The sequence below is a fragment of the Macaca mulatta genome, chromosome 1, assembly GCF_049350105.2.
Source record: "Macaca mulatta isolate MMU2019108-1 chromosome 1, T2T-MMU8v2.0, whole genome shotgun sequence".
Lineage (NCBI taxonomy): Eukaryota > Metazoa > Chordata > Mammalia > Primates > Cercopithecidae > Macaca > Macaca mulatta.
This window is the reverse complement of record NC_133406.1, coordinates 190,025,425-190,053,115: the sequence shown is the minus strand read 5'-3', so window position 1 is coordinate 190,053,115 and position 27,691 is coordinate 190,025,425. Positions and strand designations below refer to the sequence as shown.

Below are 27,691 nucleotides of genomic sequence, written 5' to 3'. Positions count from 1 at the left end.
TGCTATTTTTCTCTGGTTAGAAGTTCAAGAGAGCCCATGGGAAGCCACACCCCTCACACCTGTTAGGCTTCTTCATGTTACAGAGGGCCAGTATGGACATGTCACTTCAAATTAGCATTGTACCAGGGCACTAACTGTGACAATTACTTATCACAGGTTTAACTAAAGAAAAAAAAAAGTTTCTAATTCAACCACAAAAACAGTGTCACAAAATGTAATTTAAACCTGTAAAAGCAGGTTGCATAAAAAACATTCAGAGAGATACAAAATTGGTTCCCAGCATCGAGCTTTGTGCAGTATCTGAATTATGCAGGAATGCTATACAAGCGAACATTTCCTTTAAAACAAAATCAAACCAAAAAGGTAAACAAGGCAGCGCCAGCAATGGTGATGAGTGGGCCTCTTTAAACTTACTTCTTTGTGCTGGAGTATTTGATTCACTTTGTTAATTCTTTTGTGTCAAGTTACTAATTCAATAATGAAATTTCCAGTTAAAGCAAAGCAGCTACTTTTAGACTTATGAAAGACTTAGCTTTATACTAGGGAGAAAGAATTTTCTTCTAATATTTGCTTTTCTCCACTTACAGACCAGAAAATTATCATTAGACAAGGTAGATATTAACACAAAAAGAAAAAGGAAAAACCTCACACCCTTAAATGTGTTTCAAGCCAGTTATTATAAGACTCTGTTTCAAGTGCAAAATAATCTCAAAATTATGCCACCTCTGAAAGACCTAGGATAGTTGGAGGCGGTTAATATGGACTGCTGTGAGGCTAATTGTGGATCTTGAGTTAATTACTTTCTGCTGATAGGAGATTTTAAAAATAAATAAGATGGTCTTTTACTCCATTTTTACTTCAATTTAAACTCGAGGAAACACGAGATGATGATGGCTAAAGTCTGAATACTTCATTATTTGCTGCTGCTATTTAGATGAAGACCCAGAAAGTCTGAGAAATATGTCCACACCATAATCAACGCTAATGTTCACTAGCAAAACAAGAGTGGACAAATCTGTATTTTTCACAATGCACACAATTTGATTCACAAATGCCCAGTGCACATTACTTGGTCAGAGTTAACAGGAATTAACTGTCATTTCTCACCCCCCGCCAACCTCCCCACATACCCACACATGTATATACACACGCACAGGCTGGAGGACACAAGGCAGAGCTCATGGAAACTGGTTTCAAAACAGAAAGTGTTAAACACTCATGAAAAGCAAAGGGCAAAATAATGATGCTGAGCAGGAAATTCAACAGAAGAAATTGCTTGTTTGCAGAAAATCACACATATTAGTGAACGAAAACAGTTCGATGATAATCTTGGTATGGCCACATAATTTCAGTATTTTAATAGTTTGACAAATTTAAAAACCATCATACACATGAAAGGTGCATTATTAGAAATGTAACATTTTCTGAAGATATTTTTCTTCATTTCCCTAACATTTAGAAAGTCACATTAACAAAAGCATATAAAGTCAACACAGGAAATACTGATTATAACATAATATTGATTATAACAAGCCCTTTGCCTTATTCTGCAATCACAACAAATTTACAGAGAATGAAGACCAAATCTTCAGTTATAATGAAAAGGTTATTTTACCTCAAGCAGGTTCCTCATTTTATTATAAGTTTGATAAATAAAGAGGTTCTGTTCGTGGAAAAACCTCATTATTTTAGAGAGCTACTGTATTAATCAGTGGTCATTTCAGCTCATCATAACCACAACCTTCAAATATGCAAGGATACATCTCAAGCCTGCTTTGTATGCATGAAGGGTACCAACCAGCCACCTGGCACATGTCTCATCAATAGTGAGATGCCATTTACCCCTCAACACTGTGGAACTCTTTGGATAGCAAATATAAGAGCTCTGGATATTTTTCCAGCAGCATCTAATTCCTTGGCAAAACCGAGGCAGTTATGCTAACAACTTTGGTCTCGGGACATGGACACAGTGCTGCTGCGCATCTTGTCCTGGCTTTTCCTCCTAGGAAAAAAGAGTCTGAATTAACTATACCATGTTAGGCACACCAGCATAAATGGGTACTATCTAGAAACAAGAAAAAGTAATTACACCTTGCCAGTTAATCCTTGCTGGTTCAGCCCAGCCAAGTAATTTTTTTCCTTCTGCTCAACTCTTACAACCCTTATTGTGAAGCTCTAGAATTCGTGTTTTGTGATTGAAAAGAACTACAGCTTTCATTGTATCTGTGTTTAGGTGACTCTAAGGTCCTTGAAGACATAGCCTGGATCTTATATTCTCATTTTTATCTGCCACAGGGCTCTTAGTACGTTGCTTTGCATATGCCACGCAATAAATGTCTAATGCTTTAATTTATATGGGTACTTTTCCTGCTTCCCTTGCCAAGATAAAATATGAAAGACTTGTAATTTTCTAGAGAAATATATAACCTATCTAGTCCTATAATCCAAGGCCTGGAAACCACTCCAAAGTGAGATAAATACTAAAAACTATCATTAGAATTTGAATAACTATCTGATTGACATCTGGGCCTCAGTGAAAAGTATAAGGTTCAAAAGCATTCTGACATGATATGGCATATTAAATTTAATTCAGTAGTCACGAAGACTTAAAACTACCAATCAAAATACGCAAAACAAAGACCAATTTACCTTCAACATAATTTGAACTTATGCATCTTCATTTTTTGACAAAGACATACTGTTTTTACTTCATACTTAATGTTTCTGTATAATTAGCTTTGCATTCTAATGTATTTCATCTCTGTGGACTTCATGGGAATTAGAGTAATCTAAGTATGATTCAGCTCTACTTTGTAAGACATGATTGATCTTAAATTTATGAGGATGAATAATGTAGCTAATAAAAACATTTTCAAATTTATAATGTATATTAGACATTAAAAAAATCCAGCAGGCTTTAAATATCTCACATAAGAATAATACACAAGGAATTACACTTTTTAGGACTCCCACTCAAGTAAATACAAGAAACACTAAGTAATCACTCAACATACATGTGTTTATTTACTGGTTCTTCTATATACACATGCATTGCAAGACAAATCTTTTATATTAAAAAAAACCCAAAAAACAAAAAGCACCAGGCTGGGCATGGTGACTCACACCTGTAATCCCAGCACTTTGGGAGGGCGAGGCGGGCAGATCACAAGGTCAAGAGATCAAGACCATCCTGGCCAACATAGTGAAACCCCGTCTCTACTAAAAATACAAAAATTATCCGGGCGTGGTGGCAAGTGCCTGTAATCTCAGCTACTTGGGAGGCTGAGGCAGGAGAATTGCTTGAACCCAGGAGGCAGAGGTTGCAGTGAGTCGGGATTGTGCCACTGCATTCCAGCCTGGTGACAGAGCGAGACTCTCTCTCAAAAACAACAAACAAACAAAAACAAAAACAAAAAACCAAGAGACAAAAATGAGAAAACCCTCAGATCCGAAACTCTTTTAAAAAATATTTTGACACACGGTAAAAGAATGATCCATTCCCAAGACAAGCATGTATTCTATGGGCAGACTCATATCTGCAGCACTTTCTTATGTCAATGCCACAAATCTGAAAGCTGTTAAGTGGTAACTCTTCGAACCAGGCAGAAACTATTGTTGTGTACAACTAAGTCTGATTATTCAAAAAACTAGTTTACCTGTCACTTCAAGCTGAATAAATGTATTGAAATATTAGAGTTAAGGGGGGAAAAAAAAGAATGTTTATGTGAGCGTAAAAAACTAAAAACTGAAAAATATTTCCTAGAGACTGGGAATAAATCATTTTATAAATTATTTTGATCAACACATAGTAATAATATTAGAAATCTTCCTTTAAAAACAAAACGAAATGGGCTGGGTGCAGTGGCTCACACCTGTAATCCCAGCACTTTGAGAGGCCAAGGCAGGTGGATCACCTAAGGTCAGGAGTTTGAGACCAGCCTGACCAAGATGGAGAAACCCCAACTCTACTAAAAATACAAAGTTAGCTGGGCGTCGTGGTGCATGCCTGTAATCCCAGCTACTCGGGAGGCTGAGGCAAGAAAACCACTTAAACCTGGGAGGTAGAAGTTGCAGTGAGCCAAGATACGCCATTGCACTCCAGCCTGGACCACAACAGTGAAACTCCGTCTCAAAAAAAAAAAAAAAAAAAAGAAAATTTCCCAGCAAAATGAGAAAAAAAATGACGTGAGAATGTGAGCGTGATTTTTTTTATTTTTATTTTAGACACAGGGAGTACATGTGCAGGATTGTTACATGGGTATACTGCACCCACATAGTCAGCATAGTACCCAATAGGTAGTTTTACAACCCACGCCCTCCCTCCCTGCTCTAGTAGTCCACAGTGTCTACTGTTCCCATGTTTATGCCCGTGTATGCTCAGTGTTTAGCTCCCACTTGTAAGTGAGAACACAGTATTTGGTTGTCTCTTCGTGCATTACTTAGCTTAGGGTTATGGCCTCCAGCTCTATCCATGTTGCTGCAAAAGATATGCTTTCATTCTTTTTCAAGGCAGCATTGTATTCCATGGTGTTTATGTACCGCATTTTCTTTATCCAATCAACCACTGATGTCCACCTAGGTTGATTCCATGTCTTTGCTATTGTGAATAGCACTGCAATGAACATATGACTACATGTGTCATTTTGGTACAATAATCTATTTGCGGGGGGCTGGGGAGGGGCTGTACATACCCATAATGGAACTGTTGGGTTGAATGGTAGCTCTGATTTAAGTTCTTTGAGAAATCTCCAAACTGCTTCCCACAGTGACTGAACTAATTTACATTCCCCCTCACAGTATATAAGTGCTTCCTCTCCTATGCAATCTTGCCGGCATCTACTGTTTTTGGACTTTTTAATATAGTCATTTTTGTCTGGTGTGAGATGGTATCTCATTGTGGTTTTAATTTGCATTTCTCTGATGACTAGCATTTTTTCATATGTTTGTTGGCTGCTTACATGTCTTCTTTTGAGAAACGTCTGTTTATATCCTTTGTCCATTTTTTAATGGGCTTGTTTTCTGCTTGCTTGTTTCAGTTCCTCATAGATTTCTGGATATAGAATTTTTGTTGGATGTACAGTTTGAAAGTATTTTCTCCCATTCTGTAGGTTGTTTACTCTGTCAATAGTTTATTTTTCTGTGCAGACGCTCTTTAGTTTAATCGGGCCCTACTTGTCAATTTTTGTTTTTGTTGCAACTGTTTTTGGGAACTAAGCCAAAAATTCTTTGCCAAGGCCCTTATTGGGAAGGGTATTCCCTACGTTTTCTTCTGGGATTTTTACAGTTTGAGGTTTTACATTTAAATCTTTAATCCATCTTGAGATAATTTTTGTATGTTATAAAATTTAAGGTGTCTAGTTTCATCTTTTGCATATGGCTAGCCAGTTATCCCAGCACATTTATTGAAAAGGGAGTCCTTTCCACATTGCTTGTTTTGTTGGCCTTGTCAAAAATCAGATGGTTGTAGGTGTGTGACTTTATTTCTGAGTTTTCTGTTCTGTTCCATTGGTCTATGTGTCTGTTTTTGTATCAATACCATGCTATTTTGGTTACTGTAGCCTTACACTTTAGTTTGAAGTCAGGCAGTGTGACGCCTCCCACTTTGTCCTTTTAGCTTAGTATTGCTTTGGGTATTCAGGCTCTTTTTTGTTTCCATATTAATTTTAGAATTTTTTTTTTCTAGTTTAGTGAAAAGTAACATTGGTAGTTTGATTGGAATAACACAGAATCTGTACATTGCCTTTGTCACTGTGACCATTTTAATGATACTGATTCTTCCAATGCATGAGCATGAAATGTTTTTCCATTTATTTGTGTCATCTCTGATTTCTTTCAACAGTTTTTGTGGTTCTCATTGTAGAGATCTTCCACCTCCTTGGTTAGCTGTATTCCTAGGTATTTCATTTTCTTTGTGGCTAATGTAAATGGGACTGTGTTCTTAGTTTCACTCTCAGCTTGGTTGTTACTAGTGTATAGAAATGCTACTGATTTTTGTATACTGATTTTTTTTTTTTTTTTTTTGAGACAAAGTCTTACTCTGTTGCCCAGGCTGGAGTGCAGTGGCATGATAGCGGCTCACTGCAACCGGTGTCTCCCAGATTCAAGTGATTCTCCTGTCTCAGTCCTCCGAGTATCTGGGATTACAGGCATGGGCCACCATGCCCAGCTAATTTTTGTATTTTTTGTGGAGATGGAGTTTCACCATGTTGGCCAGGCTGGTCTCGAACTCCTGACTTCAAGAGATCCGCCTGCCTCAGCCTCCCAAAGTGCTGGGATTACAAGCGTGAGCCACCCTGCCTGGCCTAAGAGATCTTCTTGATACTGATTTCTATTTTTATTGCACTGTGTTTTGAGAGTATGCTTGGTATGATTTCAATTTTTTTGAATTTATTGAGACTTGCTTTATGGCTGAGCATGTGGTCAATCTTAGAATATGTTCTGTGTGCAAATGAGAAGAATGTACATTCTGTGGTTGTTGGATGGATTGGTCTGTAAATGTCTATTAGGTCCAGTTGGTCAAGTGTTGAGTCTAGAATTTCTTTTTTAGTTTTCTGCTTCAGTGATCTGTCTAATCCTGTCAGTGGGATGTTGAAGTTTCCCACTATTAGTGTGTGGTTACCTAAGTCTTTTTTTTTTTCTTTTGAGATGGAGTCTCACTCTGTCGCTCAGCCTGAAATGCAATGGCATGATATCAGCTCACTGAAACCTCCGCCTCCCGGGTTCAAGCAATTCTCTGGCCTCAGCCTCCTGAGTAGCTGGGATTACAGGTACCCACCACCACTCCCAGCTAATTTTGTATTTTCAGTAGAGATGGGGCTTTACCATGTTGGCCAGGCTGGTCTCGAACTCCTGACCTCTGGTGATCTGGCTGCCTCGGCCTCCCAAAGTGCTGGGATTACAGGCGTGAGCCACTGCGCCCAGCCACCTAAATCTTTTTTAATGCCAAGAACTTGTTTTATGAATCTGGTGCTCCAATGCTGGGTGTGCATATATTTAGGATAGTTAAGTCTTCCTGTTGTGTTGTATCCTTTATCATTATGTAAGGCCAATTGGTCTTACATTTATTGTCCTTCTTAATTTTTACTAAAGTTTGTTTTATCGAATATAAGAATAGCAAGGCTTACTTTTTTTTTTTTTTTTTTTTTTTTGAGACAGTCTCACTCTGTCGACCAGGCTGGAGTGCAGTGGCATCATCTCAGCTCACGGCAGCCTCTGCCTCCTGGGTTCCAGCGATTCTCCTGCCTCAGCCTCCCAGGTAGCTGGGATTACAGGCATGCACCACCATACCACCATGCCTGGCTGATTTTTGTATTTTCAGTAGAGACAAGGTTTCACCATGTTAGCCAGGCTGGTCTCGAACTCCTGACCTCATGTGATTCACCAGCCTTGGCCTCTCAAAGTGCTAGGATTACAGGTGTGAGTCAGCACACCTGGCCCCTTCATCTATTATGTTTTCTTTCTGCATGGCAGATCTTTCTCCATCCCTTTACTTCAAGACTGTGGGTGTCATTATGTGTGAGATGTGTCTCTTGAACATAACAGATGGTTATCCTCAATAATGTTTTCCAAGTTGCTTATTCTCTCTCCTTGTCTATTAAAAATGCTAATGAATAGATTTGATCTCTTTTCTTTTTCTTTTTTTTTTTTTTGAGATGGAGTCTTGCTTTGTTGCCCAGGCTGGAGTACAGTGGCACAATCTCAGCTCACTGCAACCGCTGCCTCCCAGGTTCAAGCAATTCTCCTGCCTCAGCCTCCCAAGTAGCTGGGACTACAGGTGCCCGCCACCATGTCCGGCTAATTTTTGTATTTTTAGTAGAGACGGGGTTTCACTATGTTGGCCAGGCGTGATCTACCTGACTAGGCCTCCCAAAGTGCTGGGATTACAGGTGTGAGCCACCATGTCCAGCCTAGATTTGGTCTCTTAACATAATCCCACATTTCTTGGAGGTTTTGTTCATTGTTTTAAATTTTTTCTTTATTTTTGTCTGAGTGAGTTGATTTGAAGAACCAGTCTTTGAGCTCTGAGAGTCTTTCTTCCTCTTGGTCTATTCCGCTGTTCATACTTGGATTATATTATGAAATTCATGTAGTAAACTTTGCAGCTCTAGAAATTCAGTTTGATTCTTTCTTAAAATGGGTATTTCATCTTTCAGCTCTTGGATCATTTTGCTAGATTCCTTGGATTGGGTTTCAATTTTCTCCTGAATCTCAATGGACTTCCTTGACATCCAGATTCTCAATTCTGTGTCTGTTATTGCAATCATTTTGGAATGGTTAAGAGCCATTGTTGGGAAGCTAGTGGACTTGTGTGGAGGTAAGGGGACACTCTGGCTTTTTCAACTGCCGGAGTTCTCGTGTTGATTCTTTCTGTGTGCGTGAATTCTTGCACTTGGTTTCACAGGTGTATATATTAGCAGGATAATTTTTGTTGTTGCAGTTTGAGCTGCAATCCAGTAGATGGTGCTTAAGAGTAATGGCCAGTAGCTAGGCAAATATCCAGCCATATAGATCTTTTGTACTTTCTTGCATTCTCCAGTGTGCTCTGTGGTGTGGGAAGGGAGGAGATGGCTCCCACACCAGGTCTGCTCTTGAGCCTTGGGAGTGCTTCCTCCAATGACTGGCACTGTGCCTGCATTTTCTTTTGTTAGGTGTTCCGGGCCATGGGGCCCCCTCAGGCAGAGGCTGGAGCAGGGAGGTATGCGGCATGCTTTCCGGACCAGCCCTGTGGAGGAAGGCACACCCTGCTACTACCCTAGTCTAGGAACCTGCACTTCTCACTATTCTCAGTCCTCTGAGGGTGGGGGTTCCTCTCCTGCTCAAGTGTTGGCCTTAGATCTTGGCTCCATACTCCTAAGCTACATGCCACAGCCCTGGAAGTACCAGGAAGTACACACAGCTCAGGGTGGGGTTATGGCTGTGCTGGGGTTTCTGATATGCTCCTGAGTCGCTGGGAAAGTACTCAGGTGGAACAGTGCACTCTGGCTGGGCTGCAGAGGGGGTGTTGTGTACATGCTCCTGCAAGGCAGCTAGGAAGGGGCCTTTGCAGGAGCCAGTGAGCAGGAAGGCCTGCAGAACAGATATGCCCCAGTCTTAGCAGGAAGTCAGCCCCGATCTTTCTTTTTTTTTTTTTTTGAGATGGAGTCTCACTCTGTAGCCCAAGCTGGAGTGCAGTGGCACGATCTCGGCTCACTACAACCTTCGCCTCCGGGGCTCAAGCGATTCTCCTGCCTCAGCCTCCCAAATACCTGGAACTACAGGGGCGCACCACCACACAGTTAATTTTTTTGTATTTTTAATAGAGACGGGACTTCACCGTGTTGCCCTGTGTGATCTCGAACTCCTGAGCTCAGGTGATCCACCCTCCTCGGCCTCCCAAAGTGCTGGGATTATAGGAGTGAGTCACTGTGCCTGGCCCAGCTCTGATCTTTCTTAGGTTGGAGGTTAGCTGGGGCCAGCACCTCCTAGAGGAAGATGAGGAGCCCTGGAGGGTGGGTGTCTATGGCTAATCTCTGCCAGAGCTGACCAGCACACAAAAGCTCCTGGGCTCCGTGCCGACCACACTCCTGTCTGTCTTGCTCCCTAGAAAGATTCCCCCACCAGCCAGGAGCGGTGGCTCATGCCTGTAACCCCAGCACTATCGGAGGCCAAGGCGGGCAGATGGCCTGAGGTTGGGAGTTTGAGACCACCAGCCTGGCTAGTACGGTGAAACCCAGTCTCTACTAAAAATACAAAAATTAGCTGGGCATGGAGGCAAGTGCCTGTAATCCCAGCTACTCAGGAAGCTGAAGCAAGAAATCGCTTGAATTTGGGAGGTGGAGGTTGCAGTGAGCCTAGATTGCACCACTGCACTCCAGCCTGGGCAACAGAGCGAGACTCCGTCTCAGAAAAAAAAGAAAGATTCCCTTGCCAGCTCACATGTCCATGGAGGATAAAGGGTCCCCTGTAGCTAGGACCTCAGTGGTCTGTGGCAAGAGTGAGCTATCTCTCATTTTCCTCATACACTCCTTTCCCAAAAGCAATTCAGGGCCAAGAACTAGTGCCAGCATTCAGATACCCCACGCAAGTTTCCCAGCTTCCTCCCTCTTAAGCCTTGGCTTCAGCATCACCTCACCAACCACTCTTGCCATTTTCTCTCCTAAGAGTTGCCCAAATTATGCTGACTTAATGGTTCGGTCTCTCTCGGTAGGAGTGGCACTTCCAGGCCACATTTAGTTGGTTATGTTGTCCGCTCTCTTGAGCATTATTTTTAAAGGATATTAGTACAATTGTCATTCAGGAGTCTAATATTACTTCAAATTTACCTATGTTTAATTGATCCATTTCATTTGCTGAAGGACAGGTATTAGAATTGTACAGAATCATAAAATTTCAGAGTTAAGGGAAATATTGGACTTGGGGGTGGGGAGGATGGTGAAGAGGAACAGACAGGATTCCAGTATTTATTGGACACCTACTGTGAGCTCCTCTTTACTAAAGTGGGATATCCCTGAAAATACTGTGAGGAGTAGGGGAATCTGGCTTCCCTGGGGAACCTCTGATAGTATACCTGTGCACATCAGGGAGCAGTGGTAGGAAAAATTGGTCATAAATGAGAGGTAGCTTGAAGTTTCTTTTAGATTCTGCCTTATTCCTCAAATCCTCCTCTAGGACCTGATTCTCTCCCTCATTATCTTGGACTTGGTGGTAATCCCATACCTGTACTCTAGTTTCTGCTCCCTAGGGCTCACTAATATCATCTTCTCCTACACCATGACCCTGTTCTCACCAGTTCCCAACTTTACTGAACCTTACCTGTATTGCTTCATTTCCTCAGAGCCTCAAGTATCAATGAGCTCAATAAGTGCATCAAGTTCAAATCAGCCCATATGAAGTAAAGAGCATTTGAGGACATTGCTAGATTATATCTACATTCATTAAAACTGTGGCATTTGGGAGACAATCTTCCATTTTGAGTGTAGTTTGGGAGGTTTTAGAAATTTTGGCTCAAGTTAGGCTGGGTGCGGTGGCTCACGCCTGTAATCCTAGCACTTTGGGAGGCCGAGGCAGGTGGACTGCCTGAGCTCAGGAGTTCGAAACCAGCCTGGGCAACACTGTGAAACCCCGTCTCTACACAAAACACAAAGAAATTAGTTTGGTGTGGCGGCATGTGCCTGTAGTCTCAGCTGCCCAAGAAGCTGAGGTGGGAGCCCAGGAGCCAGGAAGGCAAGGCTGCAGTGAGCTGTGATTGCACCACTGCACTCCAGCTTGTGTGACAGAGACCCTGTCGAAGAAGAAAGAAGAAAGAAGAAGACAAAGATGAAGAAGAATCAGACGACGAAGATGAAGACGAAGACTAAGAGGAAGCAGCAGCAGCAGCAGCAGCAGCAGCAGCAGCAGAAGAAGAGGAAGAGGAAGAGGAAGAGGAAGAGGAAGAAGAAGAAGAAGAAGAAGAAGAAGAAGAAGAAGAAGAAGAAGAAGAAGAAGAAGAAGAAGAAGAAGAAGAGGAGGAAGGAGCAGCAGCAGCAGCAGCAGCAGCAGCAGCAGCAGCAGCAGCAGCAGCAGCAGCAGCAGCAGCAGAAGAAGAAGAAGAAGAAGAAGAAGAAGAAGAAGAAGAAGAAGAAGAAGAAGAAGAAGGAGCAGCAGCAGCAGCAGCAGCAGAAGCAGCAGCAGAAGCAGAAGAGGCAGAGGCAGAAGCAGAAGCAGAAGAGGCAGAGGCAGAGGCAGAGGCAGAAGCAGAAGAAGCAGAAGCAGCAGAAGCAGCAGAAGCAGCAGAAGCAGCAGCAGCAGCAGAAGCAGAAGCAGCAGCAGAAGCAGAAGCAGAAGCAGCAGCAGCAGCAGAAGCAGAAGCAGCAGCAGAAGCAGAAGCAGAAGCAGCAAAAGCAGTAGAAGCAGAAGCAGAACCACAAATACAAATGGCACTGTGTGATAGTGTTGCCACTAGAAAGACCACATACTTCCGTGGGAGGCAGTCAAGTAGAAATGACTAGTCCTAGTCCAGACACAACTTTCGAAATTTCTTTTTTTTTTTTTTTTTTTTTTTGAGATGGAGTCTAGCTCTGTCGCCCAGGCTAGGGTGCAGTGGCGCAATCTCAGCTCACTGCAACCTCCACCTCCCGGGTTCAAGCGATTCTCCTGCCTCAGCCTCCCGACTAGCTGGGATTATGGGAGCCCACCACCACACCCGGCGATTTTTTTTGTATTTTTTAGTAGAGACGGGGTTTCACTGTGTTGGCTAGGCTGGTTTCGAACTCCTGACCTTGTGATCCGCCTGCCTTGGCCTTCCAAAGTGCTGGGATTACATGCGTAAGCCACCACGCCCAGCCAACTTTCGAACTTTCTAGTGTTCTTGCAAAAGTCATTTATCTCTCTGAGTATCAGTTTCCTTATTAGTAAACGAAACAAACAAAAACAACAACTCCTCTGCCTGATTAAGCAGATATAAAAAAAATGAGCTAACCTATATGAAAGGATTTTTAAAACTGAAAAACAGAGAAGGCTTCAACATATGAAAAAGAAAACAAGGGGCCGGGCGCGGTGGCTCAAGCCTGTAATCCCAGCACTTTGGGAGGCCGAGGCAGGCGGATCACAAGGTCAGGAGATCGAGACCACAGTGAAACCCCGTCTCTACTAAAAATACAAAAAATTAGCCGGGCGCGGTGGCGGGCGCCTGTAGTCCCAGCTACTCAGGAGGCTGAGGCAGAAGAATGGCGGGAACCCGGGAGGCGGAGCTTGCAGTGAGCCGAGATCGCGCCACTGCACTCCAGCCTGGGCAACAGCGTGAGACTCCGTCTCAAAAAAAAAAAAAAAAAAAAAAAAAAAGAAAACAAGGAAAAATAGATAATTGATTTTATTTCTCCAACATTTTCTAACTAGGCTTATCCTATGCACTAAATAAGAACAGCATTACCGTATCTCTAACTTTTCACATATATTCACTTTGTGTGACTTACCAGACCCTGAAGTAAAACCCAAGTGTCATAAGTAGATGTGCAATAAAAAGATGTGATTATTAACCTTCTCCATCCAAAGTGAAATCAGGTTTAACTCTCCCCTTTATACAGCACCAGAATCCTACATTCTTTTTTTTTTTTTTTTTAAAGGAGTTTTGCTCTTGTTGATCAGGCTGGAGTGCAATGGCACGATCTTGGCTCACTGAAACCTCTGCCTCCCAGGTTCAAGTGATTCTCCTGCCTCAGCCTCCCGAGTAGCTGGGATTGTACAGGCAGGCGCCACCATGCCCAGCTAATTCTGTATTTTAGTAGAGATGGGGTTTCACCATGTTGGTGAGGCTGGTCTTGAACTCCTGACCTTAAATGATCTGCCCACCTCAGCTCCCCAAAGTGCTGAGATTACAGGCGTGAGCCATCGCGCCTAGCAGAGAATCCTATACTCTTAACAACAATACAGGGAATCCGCTACTGCAGCATAAATTTATTCCGATACAACGTCTCACACCTTAAAATCTGGCCATACCTCATTTCTTCTGGGCATTCTTCTCTAATCATTCTGTCAACAAATATTAAGTATCTACTATGTGCATAAGGATAGAGAGATAAAAAGAATGGTATTCTTGCCTTTGAGGGGTTCACAAACACTAGTGAATAAACTTATACACAAGAAGTGTAACTAACTAATTTTACCAATGTGGTTAAGTCCCACAGTCAATGCTTTGGTAGTACAAGAAGAGAGAATGTCTAACTTTGCCTGAAGACTTCAAGGGAAATGTCACAAAGGAGTGTCAGCTGAGTCTTAAAGGATGATTTAATTAAGGAGTAGGCCAGGCGGAGTGTAAGCACCTTAGAAGAGAAGGAAATGATATGCACAATGGCAAGAAAAAAGGTAACACATCTAAGAAACAAGTAGTTTAGAGTGGCTGGAGGCCAGGTAAGGCACAAAATGGTGAGGAAGACAGGTAGGAAGGGAGTCATTGCTCAGATTATGAAGAGTCAAATATGCTCCATTAAGGAGCTTAGACATTATCTTGCAGGCAATGGGAAACCACTAAGAGATCTGAAGCAAGCTAGTAATATGATGCAAATGCATTTAACAAGATAACTCACACTCCTCAAGTTCTGGAGAATGGAGTGAGGGAAGCAAGACAGAAAGACCTGAAGCAGGGAAATCAGGAGAAAGTTATGAGAGTCTAAACTATGGTAAGAATGGTAGAGCTACAGGAGAGAGAGATCAGTAGCTCAAAAGAGCTGAAACCATACTTGTTGCTATGTTTTCGCATATTCCAAGATCAAAGTAAAATTAAATAATTATAATCTTCAGTAGCAAGAATCTATCTGCTTGCGTATAATGATCCCAATTCCTTATATTTTGTTATTGTGTTACATTTTCAGATGTGTTTCCAAATATGTCATCTTATTTGAACTGACAATAATGTCACAGTTGTTAAGAATTGGAAACTGAGTTTTAGAGAGGTTTATTCATTCAAACAATCTTTATTGAGCACTATCCAAAGGGATGAGGTATGCAATAATGAACAAAAACAGATATATGCCCTTGTGGAACATACAGTATAAAATAGGAAATAATCCCTAAATAAAATATAAAATCACAACTGTAAATGCAGTAAAAGGACAGCTTCCACGAAGAAATGTTTGAGCTGAAAGAATAAGAATTATACAGGACATATCAGGGAACAGGACAAAAATCCCCAATGATGGTACCTCAGAAGAACTCTCAGACCAGTGTAGCTAGTGAACAGAGAACAAGAGGCAGTAAAATATAAGATAACACTAAAGCAGAAAGCAAAAAGTAAGACTACTTTGCAGAAGGAAGCAAGAATCAGACTATGCAGTCCTGGTTGGTCATATTAAGGGGTCTCGTCTTTATATGGGAAGATTTAAGCAGGGAGATTACTTGAGTAGTTTATATCTCTTTTAAAAAGTGTTATTCTGATGTAGTATGGAGAGTCGATTGAGGGGAAGTGAGAGTAAATACAGAAGCCCAGTTTGGAAACTTTTGCAATAAACAGTCCACAATGAAAAGCTGGTATCTTATATTAGGGTACTGGCAGTGGAAATAGAAGTGAATGAATAGGAGATATGTAGGAGCTAAAATGGACAGGAATTAATCATGATTTAGATAAAGTCAGCAAGATAGAGAGAAATTAAGAATAACTCTTATCTGGCTTGTGGAACTGGAAGGATTGTGATGCCATTCATGGAATCAGAATGCTTAAGAAGAAGATCAGGCATGGGCAGGGAATAATATGAAATCAATTTTGGATATGGTGAATTTAAGTTCCTTTGGGACCTCTAAGTGAAGATGATAAGAAGGCTCTTCTGGAGCTAACATGAGAAGATGAGGCTAGAAATATAAATTTGTTAATAATCTCACATGAGTGATAATTTGAATTACAGATATGATAAAGAATACCTAGGGAGAAGATACTAAGTGAGAAGACATGAGTACACGAAACTGAGTCCTAAAGAACTCCTACATTTAGTGACTGGGTAAAGAAGGATGAGTTTGCAAAGGAGATAGAAAAGGAGAAACCAGGAAAGTGTGGTATCCTGGGAGCCAAAGGAAACAGTTTCTCAGGAAGGAGTTTTCAACAGATTCAAATGCTAGAAAGTATTTTAAATAGCCCAGAAGTGAAAACTATCTAAATGCCTGCCTCATCAATAGTAGACCAGATAAAGGGGTGAAATATCCATACAATGGAATATAATAAAGCACTGAGAATGAATGAGCTATGACTACATAGAAAAATATGGATCCATCTCATAAACATAAGGCTGGACAAAGAAGGAAGGAAAGGAGGGAGCGAAAGAGACAAATAGTACATACCACATGATCTATAATATATAATGTTCAAAACCAGGCAAAATTAATCTATGGTCTTATCTTTTGGATAAAGGGAATGTGAGGGGCGCTTCTGGGATACTTTAAAATGTTTTCTTAATCTGGATGCTGGCTACATGGTAGTATTTGCTTTTAAAAATTCATCAAATTGTACATTCATGATTTGTACATTTTCCTGAATAAATGCTTTCAACAAAACATTTTTTTTTTAAATGCTGCTAAGAAGTCAAGAACAATGAAGACTGAAAGTCTACTTGATTTAGCAACATGGCAGTCATTGGTACCTAAAGAAAAGCTATTCTGCTGGAGAAACAAATTGAAAGCCAGAATGCCATGAGTTGAGGAATAAGTAGAAGCAAAAAAACTGAGATAGTAACTGCAGTTTTACTCTGAATTTTGGCTGTAAAGAGAAGAGAAAGTAGTAGCTAAAGTCAGGGAGGATTTCTTGATTTTGCTATAACGGTTTGTTTCTGTGTGTGTGCATGTGTGCATGTTTGTTTCTGTTAAGATGAGAGACTTGCCATGTTTAAATGTGAACAGAATATCTAGTACAATGAGATCAAAGAAAAAATATATTAGATATTATTGATAACATATGGTTCCTGAGAAAACAGAAGGTGATGGGGTACAGAGCACAGGTAAAGAAACTGATTTTACTCAGCTTGAAGTAGAAACAACATTTTCTGTCCCCAAATTCATTGCTCTTTTTCTACACACAGTTACCTGATTTGAAACTGTGGGATTTCGGTCAGTGGCAATACTCTCATGTTCAGTATAAGGAGCTCTCAAGTTTTAATCCTGTCTCTGTGGCCTTGGACAAATTTTAAAGTACCTGGCCTTTTAGCTTCGTGTTTAAATGGGGATATTTAACATCATTTCTGAAGTTTTATGGATCAATTAGTAAACCCTTGGCTAACAGCTTTAGAGATGAAAAAGGCTAGAAGGACAATACCTTCTGCTTCTTGGATGTCAAAAGCTTAAAAGTGATTAAACTTGTCATCTGTCTCTAGACCACTGCAACTAAAAGAACTGTCAAACAGGTGCACACAGTAGTCACACTTCACAGTAAATTACAGAAAGACCTAGTTACCGTTTTCATCTCACATTCCATAAAAATGGAACTATGGCCACAATGAATGTAGCATGCTCAATATGAGCTGCTACACAGTGAACATTATTCACCTAAAGAACATAGATGACAGGTTTTCACAGACATCCCGTCACTGATCTTCCTCTGCTACTATGAGAGGTACATAGTGTGGTTAAGGCCATTCTTTTGGGGCTTCAAATCCCACTGCTACTTATTATTTATGTGGTCATATCAATATGATTCAGTTTGCTCAACTGTAAAATGAATAATAGCCTTCAGCTCATAGGGTTGTTGGGAAGGTTAAATGAGTTATCATGTGTATCAGACTAACGCCTTGTATATAATAAGTATTTTTAAGTGATATCTACTATTGTTATTCCCAGAGAGACTTGAGCTTAAGGCAAAAAGATCAATTTTATAGATCCAGATAGATGCTTTTTTTTTTTTTTTTTTTTTTTGAGATGGGGTTTCACTCGTTTCCCCAGGCTGGTGTGCAATGGTACGATCTCGGCTCACCGCAACCTCCACCTCCCGCGTTCAAGTGATTCTCCTGTCTCAGCCTCCTGAGTAGCTGAAATTACAGGTGCATGGCACCACACCCAGCTAACTTTTATATTTTAGTAGAGACCGGATTTCATCATATTGATCAGGCTGGTCTTGAACTCCTGACCTCAGGTAATCCGCCCACCTCGGCCTCCCGAAGTGCCGGGATTACAGGCGTGAGCCACCGTGCCTGGCCTCCAGATAAATTCTTTAAGGAAAATCTCTGACTGTGCATAATAGGTAAAATTGGGAAACTATGCTAGGGAAGAAAGGATAAGAACTTGGGATTTAAGGTTCATAGGGAAATAACTTATGGTATAGTAAAAAGAGGTAGCCTTTAGTCAAATCCCCTTTTCCACATCCCTTCTTTCTGTGTTATTCGACAAGTTATTAAACCACCCTAAGCCTCAGTTCCTTAATGTGTAAATGTGGGGATAATAACATCTACCCTTCGGGATTGATTAATGTGAAGATTAAAGATAAAACATATAAGGCTGGGTGCAGTGGCTCCCACCTGTAATCCCAGCACTTTGGGAGGTCGAGACAGGTGGATCACTTGAGGTCAGGAGTTCAAGACCAGCCTGACCGACAATGGAGAAACCCTGTCTCTACTGAAAATACAAAATTAGCCAGGCATAGTGTCACATGCCTGCAATCCCAGCTACTCAGGAGGCTGAGGCAGGAGAACCGCTTGAACCCAGGAGGCGGAGGTTGCAGTGAGCCGAAATCACACCACTGCACTCCAGCCTGGCGACAGAGGAAGCCTCTGTCTCAAAAAAAAAAAAAAAAAGATAAAACATATAAAGGTTCAGCGAAATGCCTAGAACAAAGTAAGATACATAAATATTGTTCTATTGCTAATTATTTATTAATAAAGCAAAAATAATACAGAGGTCAAGAGAATGGTTACAGTTCATGTAAACATTTATTTTGGTTCCTTGGAGTCAAAGTCACAAAATACTCCATGTGTAGTTGTAAGACATATTTTGCATTAAACTAAAATTCAAAAAGTGATTTTAGTGCTCACTTCAAAACTTGTGATGTCATACCGCAAAAGGCTAATTTTCATTATTTTTGCCTTTACAATCATCTGAAAATAGATAACTATCATAGGTAAGAACTATGATAGCATTTTTGAACCTCTGGATTCAGGAGTAAGTTGCCATGTTAGTAAAAAGAGCCAATTCCCTAAATATAATAATTGTTTTTTAACAGGCAGTCTCTCCACAATTTTTGAGACTATATGCCCTTTCCCCCTATTCTATAGGTTGCATAATTTTGTTTGCTTTCTTGTTTTTAGTAGCAATTATAAACTGATACTTAAGTATTCTAAAGCACTGAGGGAATGACATATAAACACCTTCTCAGTGGATGACAAAATTCTGAGAAAGACCCTTTAAATGGATAACCACAGTATTGAAAAGCATATCATATAATAATACAATCTTACAAATCTCTCTTCTTCCTCTCTTTTGTTTAATATCGTAGTCTCCCCTTATCTGTGGTTTCACTTTCCGAAGTTTATATATCTAGTGTATCTTATCTTTTTTTTTTTTTTTTTCTTGAGACAGAGTCTCACTCTGTCGCCCAGACTGGAGTGCAGTGGCGTGATCCCGGTTCAAGCAATTCTCTGCCCTAGCCTCCCGAGTAGCTAGGATTACAGACACCCGCCACCACGCCTGGCTAATTTTTGTATTTTTAGTAGAAATGGGGTTTCACCACCTTGGCCAGGCTCCTGACCTTGTGATCCACCCACCTCGACCTCCCAAAGTGCTGGGATTATAGGCATGAGCCAGCCACCATGTCCAGCCTCTATTTTCATTATCCTACCATTCCTTTGCTACACTGCAGTTATCTCTACTGTCTAAACGCATTGTTTTCCTAGCTATCCTGTTCTATTGGTATGAAATGGAACTCCAGTAGTCCCTCCTTATATGCAGTTTTAGTTACCTGCAATCAACTGTGGTCCAAAAATGTTTATTTTTGTGATTTCCAATTTAATATTTATTCATGTTTTAAATTGCATGCCATCCTAAGTAGCATGATGAAATCTTGCACCAGCCAGATCTATCTCCATCAGGACATAAATCATCCCTTTGTCCAGTGTATCCAAGCTGTATACTCAACCTGCCTATTAGTCATTTAGTAGACCTTATCAGATTTATCAGATTGATTGTCAAGGTATCACAGTGCTTGTGTTTAAGTTACCCTTATTTTACTTAATAATGGCCCCAAAGCTCAAGAGTAGAGATGTTGGCAATTCAGATGTGACAAAGAGAAGCCATGAAGTGCTTCCTTTAAGTGAAAAGGAGAACGTTCTTGACTTAATAAGAAAAAAACATCATGCTAAGGTTGCTAAGATCTCCAAAAAGAACTTATTTTCTATCAGTGAAATTGTATGTGAAGGAAAAAGAAATATCTGCTAGTTTTGCTGCTGTACCCCAAAGTGCAAAAGTTACAACCACTATGTCTGTGATAAGTGCTTAGTTAAGATGAACAAGGCATTATATTTGTGAGTGAAAGACACAAATGGAAAATATTTTCCAATGAACGGTCATGTGTTGCACCAGAAAGCATTGAACCTATATGAAGATTTCAACAAGGGATCCTCTGAAATAAGTGTTTGATTTTATTATTAAAATGATTGTCCTGTTTTACCATTATTGTTGTAAATTTCTTATTGTGCCTAATTTACAAAGCAAACTTTACTATAGATGTATATGTATATGAAAAAACATAGTATATACAGGGGTTGGTGTTATCAGTAGTTTCAGGCATTCACTATAGTCTAAACATATCACCTGAGGATAAGGGGGACTACTGTATATCAAAGCAAATGACTGATGATTAAGTTAACAATAAGAAGTAAGGGATATGATGAACACCACAGGGTAACAGAGTGTTAATAAAGGTCTACTAAATATCATTTGAAAATGTCACATTTGTCACTAGTCTGAAGGTTACCTTTTTTAGTCTGAATTACAAATATTTGGATTTTATGAGAGTTTAGCTTACATCTATTCTAAATGAGGCTGAAAGGCAAGAAACGAGTAACACAAATCAGATCCCCAGTTTTCAACTGAACACCTAATTCAAGATAACTGATTGGCTTTTGTTAAGCCAAATTGCTCTTTTGAACTCTCATTCATGTTCAGTCCATATGCTTGTTCATCGATAAATCAGGAACACATCTATTAGAAATTGGGAACACATGTATTCTTTTTAATCTCTTCAGATTCTCAAGTTACTTCTCTATTTAGTTCATTCTACTTGCTTCCAGTTTAACTGTGAATTACATTTACATTTTAGGGGTAAGATATCTAAATGCTTCCTATCTCCCAGCAGACTTGCATGGTTCAATTTGGGGTAGTGTCTCTGATTTCTTCTTGACATTTTTTGTTTTATTTTGTTTTTGGTCTTTTGCCTCTTTCCTAATAACATCAACTACCTAGACAGTGGTTTCCAGCTCTCAAGGTGTCCCATACTTATCCATTGTTTGTGGTGTTCTTCTTCTTCCAGAATTAAGATTATTAACTCTCCTAGCTTTAACAGTCTAGGTGAAAGTATTGGCTTCTTATGACCTCCTCTATGATATTTCCAGGTAAGATCCTATTTTCTCTAGTTATTTCTTGAACTGCTTTCCTTCCCAGTGTTCTTCTCAATCATCACAGGTGTTTTCTTCTGAATTTGAAGCAATTCAGATAAGCTGCTATTTATAAAGCATCCATTTTTAATTATTGCAATGCTGAGAATAGTGAAATTATAAATACCCCAACCAAGAAAATGTTAAAACAAAGCTACTTGCCTCTAAACAACAAAATATTGAAGCAATAGTTTCAAATGAGAAAATGGTAACAGAAATGAAAGATAATTTCTACACTTTGGATGGAACAGCCAGCAGGGTTCACAAGCAATTCAGAAGTTGGGTGCATTTACTTATTAAACAAGTGCCTAACTACATTGCCACAAATAGCTTAAAATGTCCAAATTAACTTGTTACATATGGTTGGGGAACATGTATTGATTCTTTAAAGTTTTATTTGTAAAATCAGTCCTGTATCTTCTAACCTGTCATAATTAATTCTGTCTCCTTGCACTTTGAAATCTCCACAATAATAAGAACTTTATCAGGCTGGTGTTGGTATGAAGTGGCACAGCAAAACAAAATCCCACAGGGAGCAGTCCAAAGACTTCTCTTCTAAGCAGCAAAAAGCTGTTATCATTTTCTGAATTACAGGAACTATAAAAGGACACTCTACTCAAGCTGCCGCTGAATGTCACCTGAAAAGCAATCACAAAAGGGCTCTGTCTTGGCTTATCTCTGAGCTCTGTCACTACGGCAACCAGCAGGGAATAAGTATCTGTGGGTCTATGAATTTCAGAATCCCATAAAAGCCAGGGCTAAAAAGGCATGTGCAGCCTCTCAGAGATTGACTGCATTAATACATTAGCAAATACTGTGAAACACTGGATAAATGTCAGCAATTATGGAAAAAGCGTCTAATAACGATATTCGTTGCCTGTCAAACCCCCGTGAGGTTTGATATGTAACTGCCACTCAAAGCTGTCTGTAATTTTATCTCTTTTATACATCTGAATCCATAGCATTCAAATTTGTACTTTGAAAGTAATAAACTGTAAAGCAGTTCATTCCATGTTGATCACAACTGTCAACAAACATACAATAAAAGAACAAAAAGACTTTCATTGGCTGTGGGAACAATCAGTACCAGCAATCTCCTGTGGATATTTATTTTTAAAAAACCATATATATCCTACACGTAGAATATTAAACAATGTCATGATGTGAAGCAACAATTGATTTGACTGTTGATTAAGTCACCTTGGGTTCAAAAGGCCACTTACTATGCATGAACGTTCATTTTCAGCCTTCCTTTTGGGTGACAAAATATGTAAGATTTTATAGCCAATTAGACACAGTTGTAAGCACCCCTCTATTTTTGTACCTCAAAAAAAAAAAAAAAAGAATTTCTGTTACCTCCAAAACAGGTTATAGTGCTATCTTCACGATCTTTCTCAAATACAGAATTATAGGTAATTGATTATATGTAAAACCCAAGGGTCTAAAAGTACAACTTAATAAGCTGGACTACTACTCGAGCAATATTTCCATTGCTCAAGAAAATGACTTATTAAGAAATCTTATCACATATGTTACAGCTGTTCAAATGCAACAGACAGCATGTTAACTTGCAAACACAAATGCCAGAGATTAAGTAGTGCACATACATATTATAAACAACTTTCCATTTTTCAGTTATAAAATAGGGTTGGGCACAAGGCTGCCAACAAGGCCTTTCTCTGTAACAAAAAAGAACCTGTTTGTGGTTTTTGTTTGTTTTAAAGAGCAGAGGTGTCTGTGGAGAAAGCAGTAATATGTATTAGAATACTGGGCTAGCAGTTATTAAATGTGATTTGGAGCCAATCACTGACTTTTCAGTGCCATGCTTAATATAATACAGGAAACTTTTACTATCCATTTTATGCCAGAGCCATTCTGGGCACTTTAGACAGAAAGATGACTAAGATCTGTTTCCTGCCCTCAAGTAGTTCACAGTCTCAAAGAAGGAAAATGATTATAAGCAGTAGGTGTAAAAGGGTGGTTTCAAGCAATCCTAAGGAAAATTTATGATAACAGACAGTAACTATATTCTACTGTATATAATTTCTATCAAAAATCAGTCACTTATAATCTACTACTTGGCTCAAATAAGATCATGTACAAGAAATACACTTTGTAAACTACAAATCACTATATACATGTCTCTTAATATACTCACTTACACTTTAAGTAACTGTGAGCACCAAAGTAAGAGTACTACTGCTATTCCCTGACACATTAATAATATGGCTACCATTCAAGAACACACAGACATACAAACCAAAGTACCATGACGAAAATTTGAAATTCACTTATATTCAAAGACATAGTGCCTACCTAATAAAGGAAAATAAAGGCAAAATTTTGCTTGTTTCTACCTTTTACTGAATAATTGTAAACCTTCACATTCAGTTTAATCATATGAAGACAAAGAAAAATTCAGCCTAATTTCTCTACTTTCCTTCTACGACTTGAAATGCAAAGAATCTAAATTATTTTTAGCACACTGTCCTACTCCAGAATAATCTGGTTGTTGTTTTGTTTTTTGAGACCATGTCTCACTCTGTCACCCCAGCTGGAATGCAGGGTCGTGATCACGGCTCACTGAATTATTGACTTCCCAGGCTCCAGCAATCCTCCCACCTCAGCCTCCTGAGTAGCTGGGACCATGGGTGCATGCCACTACACCCAGATAATTTTTGTATTTTTGATAGAGATGGAGTTTCACCATGTTGCCCAGGCTGGTCTCGAACTGCTGAGCTCAGCCTGGTCTCAAACTGCTAAGCTCAAGCAAACCACCCACCCTGACTGAAAATTCAATTGTATAGATGCCATTTAGCTCACTCATTTGGCCTTACTGACTCCTTGATGTCATGCCTGCCCTTTGCCATTGGTTTCTTAGACTAATGCAGAGGTAAAGATAATTGCTCAACTGATAAATAGAAATTTAGGTCAGCTATTAGGGAATAGACTAAATACTTTGGAAAGCCATCCATGCCTCTTGGTATTATAGTTCCCAAACCTCGATAAAGGCACATGGTGGCCAGTGTGAGTGCAATGATAGGATAAATTGGACTGGACATTTTAAAATTGGAACTGTTCTGAGAAGCAAGGACATATAAGAAATGGCATGGTACAAGAGAAAGCAAAAGGGAGAGGAGACAGATTTTATGTTGAATCCTGGTTCTGTACTTTACCTTCTCAGTTAAGGTCTCAGATCAACATATTCATCCTAAATCCACTAATTAAAAATAAAACTTATTGAGGTCTAGTTATCTACACTAAAATGCACCCATTTTAAAGCATATTTAGAAGAGTTTTTATATACCTATACAATCTTGTAACCACTAGTATAATTTTCAAATTATAGAAAATTTCTGTCACTTCTCAAAATTTCCTTACGCTCTTCTAGTCAACTACCACACCTCATCCGAGGCAAACGCCATGAAATTTATATTTTCTCTTAGTTTGGGGCCTATCCAATTTTTTTTTTTTTTTTTTTTTTTTTTTGAGACAGAATCTCCTCTGTTATCTAGGCTTGAGATTAGTGGCGTGATCTCGGCTCACTGCAATCTACGCCTCCTGGGCTCAAGCGGTTCTCCCGCCTCAGCCTCCTGAGTAGCTGGGACTACAGGCACTCGCTACCACGCCTGGCTAACTTTTTATATTTTTAGTAGAGAGGGGATTTCACCATGTTGGCCAGGCTAGTCTTAAACTACTGACCTCAGGTGATCCACCTGCCTCAGCCTCCCAAAGTGTTGGGATTATAGGCGTGAGCCACCATGCCTGGCCTTGTTTGTATTTTTAATCCTGTCTTTTGAAAAGCGAAACTTGCAAATTGTAATGAAGTCCAATTTATCCATTTTTTTTCCTCTTATGAGCTTTTAGTGCTCTCTCTCAGAAATTTTTTCCTATTCCCAGATTTTCTCCTACATTTTCTCCAACAAGTTTAATAGTTGTAGCTTTTGCATTTAAGTCATCTCTGATCTAAGATAAATTTGTGTATGGCATAAGGTAAAAGTTGAAATTATCTATCTTTACCAATATCCAGCTGCCTCATCGCCATTTGTTAAATGAAGAACAAACTGTCTCCACTGCATTACTTAGGTATCTCTGCACAAAACCAATCAACAGCACATACATACAGATCTATTACTGAACACTCTATTTTACCTATTGATTCATGTCTGTCTTTACACAAATATCACATTATATTGAATACTATAGTAATACTTTTTGAAATCAGGGAGTGTAAGTCTTCCAATTTTGTTCTTTTTGAAAATTGGTTTAGGCCAGGAGTGGTGGCTCATGTCTATAATCCCAGCACCTTGGGAGGTCAAGGCGGGAGGATCACCTGAGGTCAGTAGTTTGAAACCAGCCCGATAAACATGGCAAAACCCCATTTCTACTTAAAAAAATACAAAAATTAGCCAGGTATGGTGGTGGGCACCTGTAATCCCAGCTACTTGGGAGGCTGAGGCAGGAGAATCACTTGAACTTGGGAGGCAGAGGTTGCAGTGAGCCAAAGATTGCGCCATTGTACTCCAGCCTAGGCGAAAGAGCAAGACTCTGTCTCAAAAAAAGAAAACAAAAGACAAAAAGCAGAAAATTGTTTTAGGAACACTAGTTCTTTCATATTTCCATACAATTTTTTGAAATTAATTTGCCAATTTCTACGAAAAAGGCTATCGAGATTTTGATTGGCATTGCAGTGAATCCATAGCTGTCTGGGAGGAGGTATCACCTTAAAAATATAGAATGTAGGCCAGGCTCTGTGGCTCACTCCTGTTAATACCAACACTTTGGGAGGCCAAGGTGAGTGGGTCGCGTGAGCCCGGGAGACGGGGACCAGCCTGGGCAATGTGGCGAGGTCTCTTGAAAAAAAAACAAAAACAAAACAACAACAACAAAAAAACCCACACACACACACATATATATATACACACACACACATACACAAACACATGATCATGGTAGCTCATTCCATGTCTTAATTTTGTTAATTTCTCTCCAGTTATTTGCCATTTTCAATGTACAGATCTTATATGTATTTTATTGAATGTATCCTTAAATATTTCATGTTTTGGGATAGAATTGTGAGTCATATAAATTTTTTAAAACCCATTTCAAAATGTTCTTTGCTATTATATTGTAACACAATTGATTTTTGTATATTGATCTCCTAGCCCATGGCCTTGCTAATTTCACTTGTCACTTCTATTAGCTTTTTGCTGGATTATGTTGGATCTACCAAGAAACAAACTACTAAATATTTTGTAAAACAAAAAAAGTTTTATTTCCTCCTTTCTAATCTGCATGTGTTTTCTTTCCTCCTAACTTTACTGTACTAAGACTGCAGTATAACATTGAATAGAATTTGCGAAAGTGAACATCCTTACATCATTTTCAATCTTAGAGTGAAAGTATTCCCCCATTAAATATGTTAGCTAATGCTTTTTTCTTTTTTTTGAGATGGAGTCATGCTCTGTTGCTCAGGCAGGCATGCAGTGGTGCAGTTTCGGCTCACTACAACCTCTGCCTCCCGGGTTCAAGCAATTCTCTGCCTTAGTCTCCTGAGTAGCTGAGATTACAGATGCCCGCCACCATGCCTGGCTAACTTTTTTGTATTTTTAGTAGAGACGGGGTCTCACCATCTTGGCCAGGTTGGTCTTGAACTCCTGGCCTTGTGATCCACCCGCCTTGGCCCCCCAAAGTGCTGGGATTACAGGCGTGAGCCACCACACCCGGCCTAGCTATTGCTTTTTTATAGAGTCCTTCTACCAGGCTGGGGAAATTCTTCTCTATTCCCAGTTTGCTGAGTTAGTTTGCTTTTGCTTTGAAAAAAAACTTATTTTTATGAAAGACTCATTTACATTTATAAAATTCACCAATATTCCAGTTGCACAATATTCTAATAAGCACAAACACAATTCTAATACACACATTTCTATGACTCCCAAAAGTTTCTTTGTGTACCTATTGGAGTCAGTCTCCACCATTACCCCTTGGCAACCCACTGACTGGATTTCTGTAACCTATAGCTTTGGTTTTTCCACATTTCATAAATGTGGAATCACATAGTGATGTAGTCTTTTGTGTCTGTCATCATTAACTTAAGTGTTGTATCTATCAGTAGTTTGCTCCTTTTCTATTTGGAGTAGCATTTCACTGTATAGATATATCACAATTTGTTTATCATTCACTAGTTGACAGACATTTGGGTTGCATCTGGGTTTTGTCTACTATAAATAAAGCTCCAATAAAAATTCAAGAACAAATCTTTGTGAGAACATGTTTTCATTCCCCTTTGGCAAATATCTAAGAGTTGAGATTGTATGTTAAGTGTCTACTTAATTTTCTAAGCAGCTGCCACTGTTTTCCAGAGTGGCTATACTATTTTGCCTTCCTACCTTGCTGATAGATTTTTATCAGGAATATATGCTAAATTTTATTAAATGCTTTTCCAGTACCTATTCATCTGATTGTGTATGTTTTCTTAGTTTTGTTAATGAAATTAGTTACACTGGTTGATGTTCCAGTGTTGTACCATCCATGTACTCCTGAGATAAATCCCAATGATGATGCATGACCCTTTTTGTTCTTTTTTTTTTTTTTTTTTGTCTTCTTTTTCCCATTCTTCC

General features: G+C 39.6%; 2 protein-coding genes across 6 annotated transcripts in view; one reads left to right on the top strand and one right to left on the bottom strand.

Annotated features, from left to right (window-relative positions):
• FAF1 (Fas associated factor 1) overlaps window positions 1-27,691 on the bottom strand; it is a 518,996-nt gene that overhangs the window by 164,649 nt on the left and 326,656 nt on the right.
• On the top strand, window positions 7,968-12,071 carry LOC144333492 (uncharacterized). The gene is made up of 2 exons (XM_077957621.1): window positions 7,968-9,150; window positions 9,947-12,071. The coding sequence occupies exon 2, from the start codon at window positions 11,296-11,298 to the stop codon at window positions 11,863-11,865; it is 570 nt and encodes a 189-aa protein (XP_077813747.1). The 5' UTR covers window positions 7,968-9,150; window positions 9,947-11,295; the 3' UTR covers window positions 11,866-12,071.

What these genes read in the sequence shown, in the direction of transcription:
- LOC144333492 (XM_077957621.1), top strand. Translation starts at nt 11,296, where the DNA reads ATGAAGAAGAATCAGACGACGAAGATGAAGACGAAGACTAAGAGGAAG.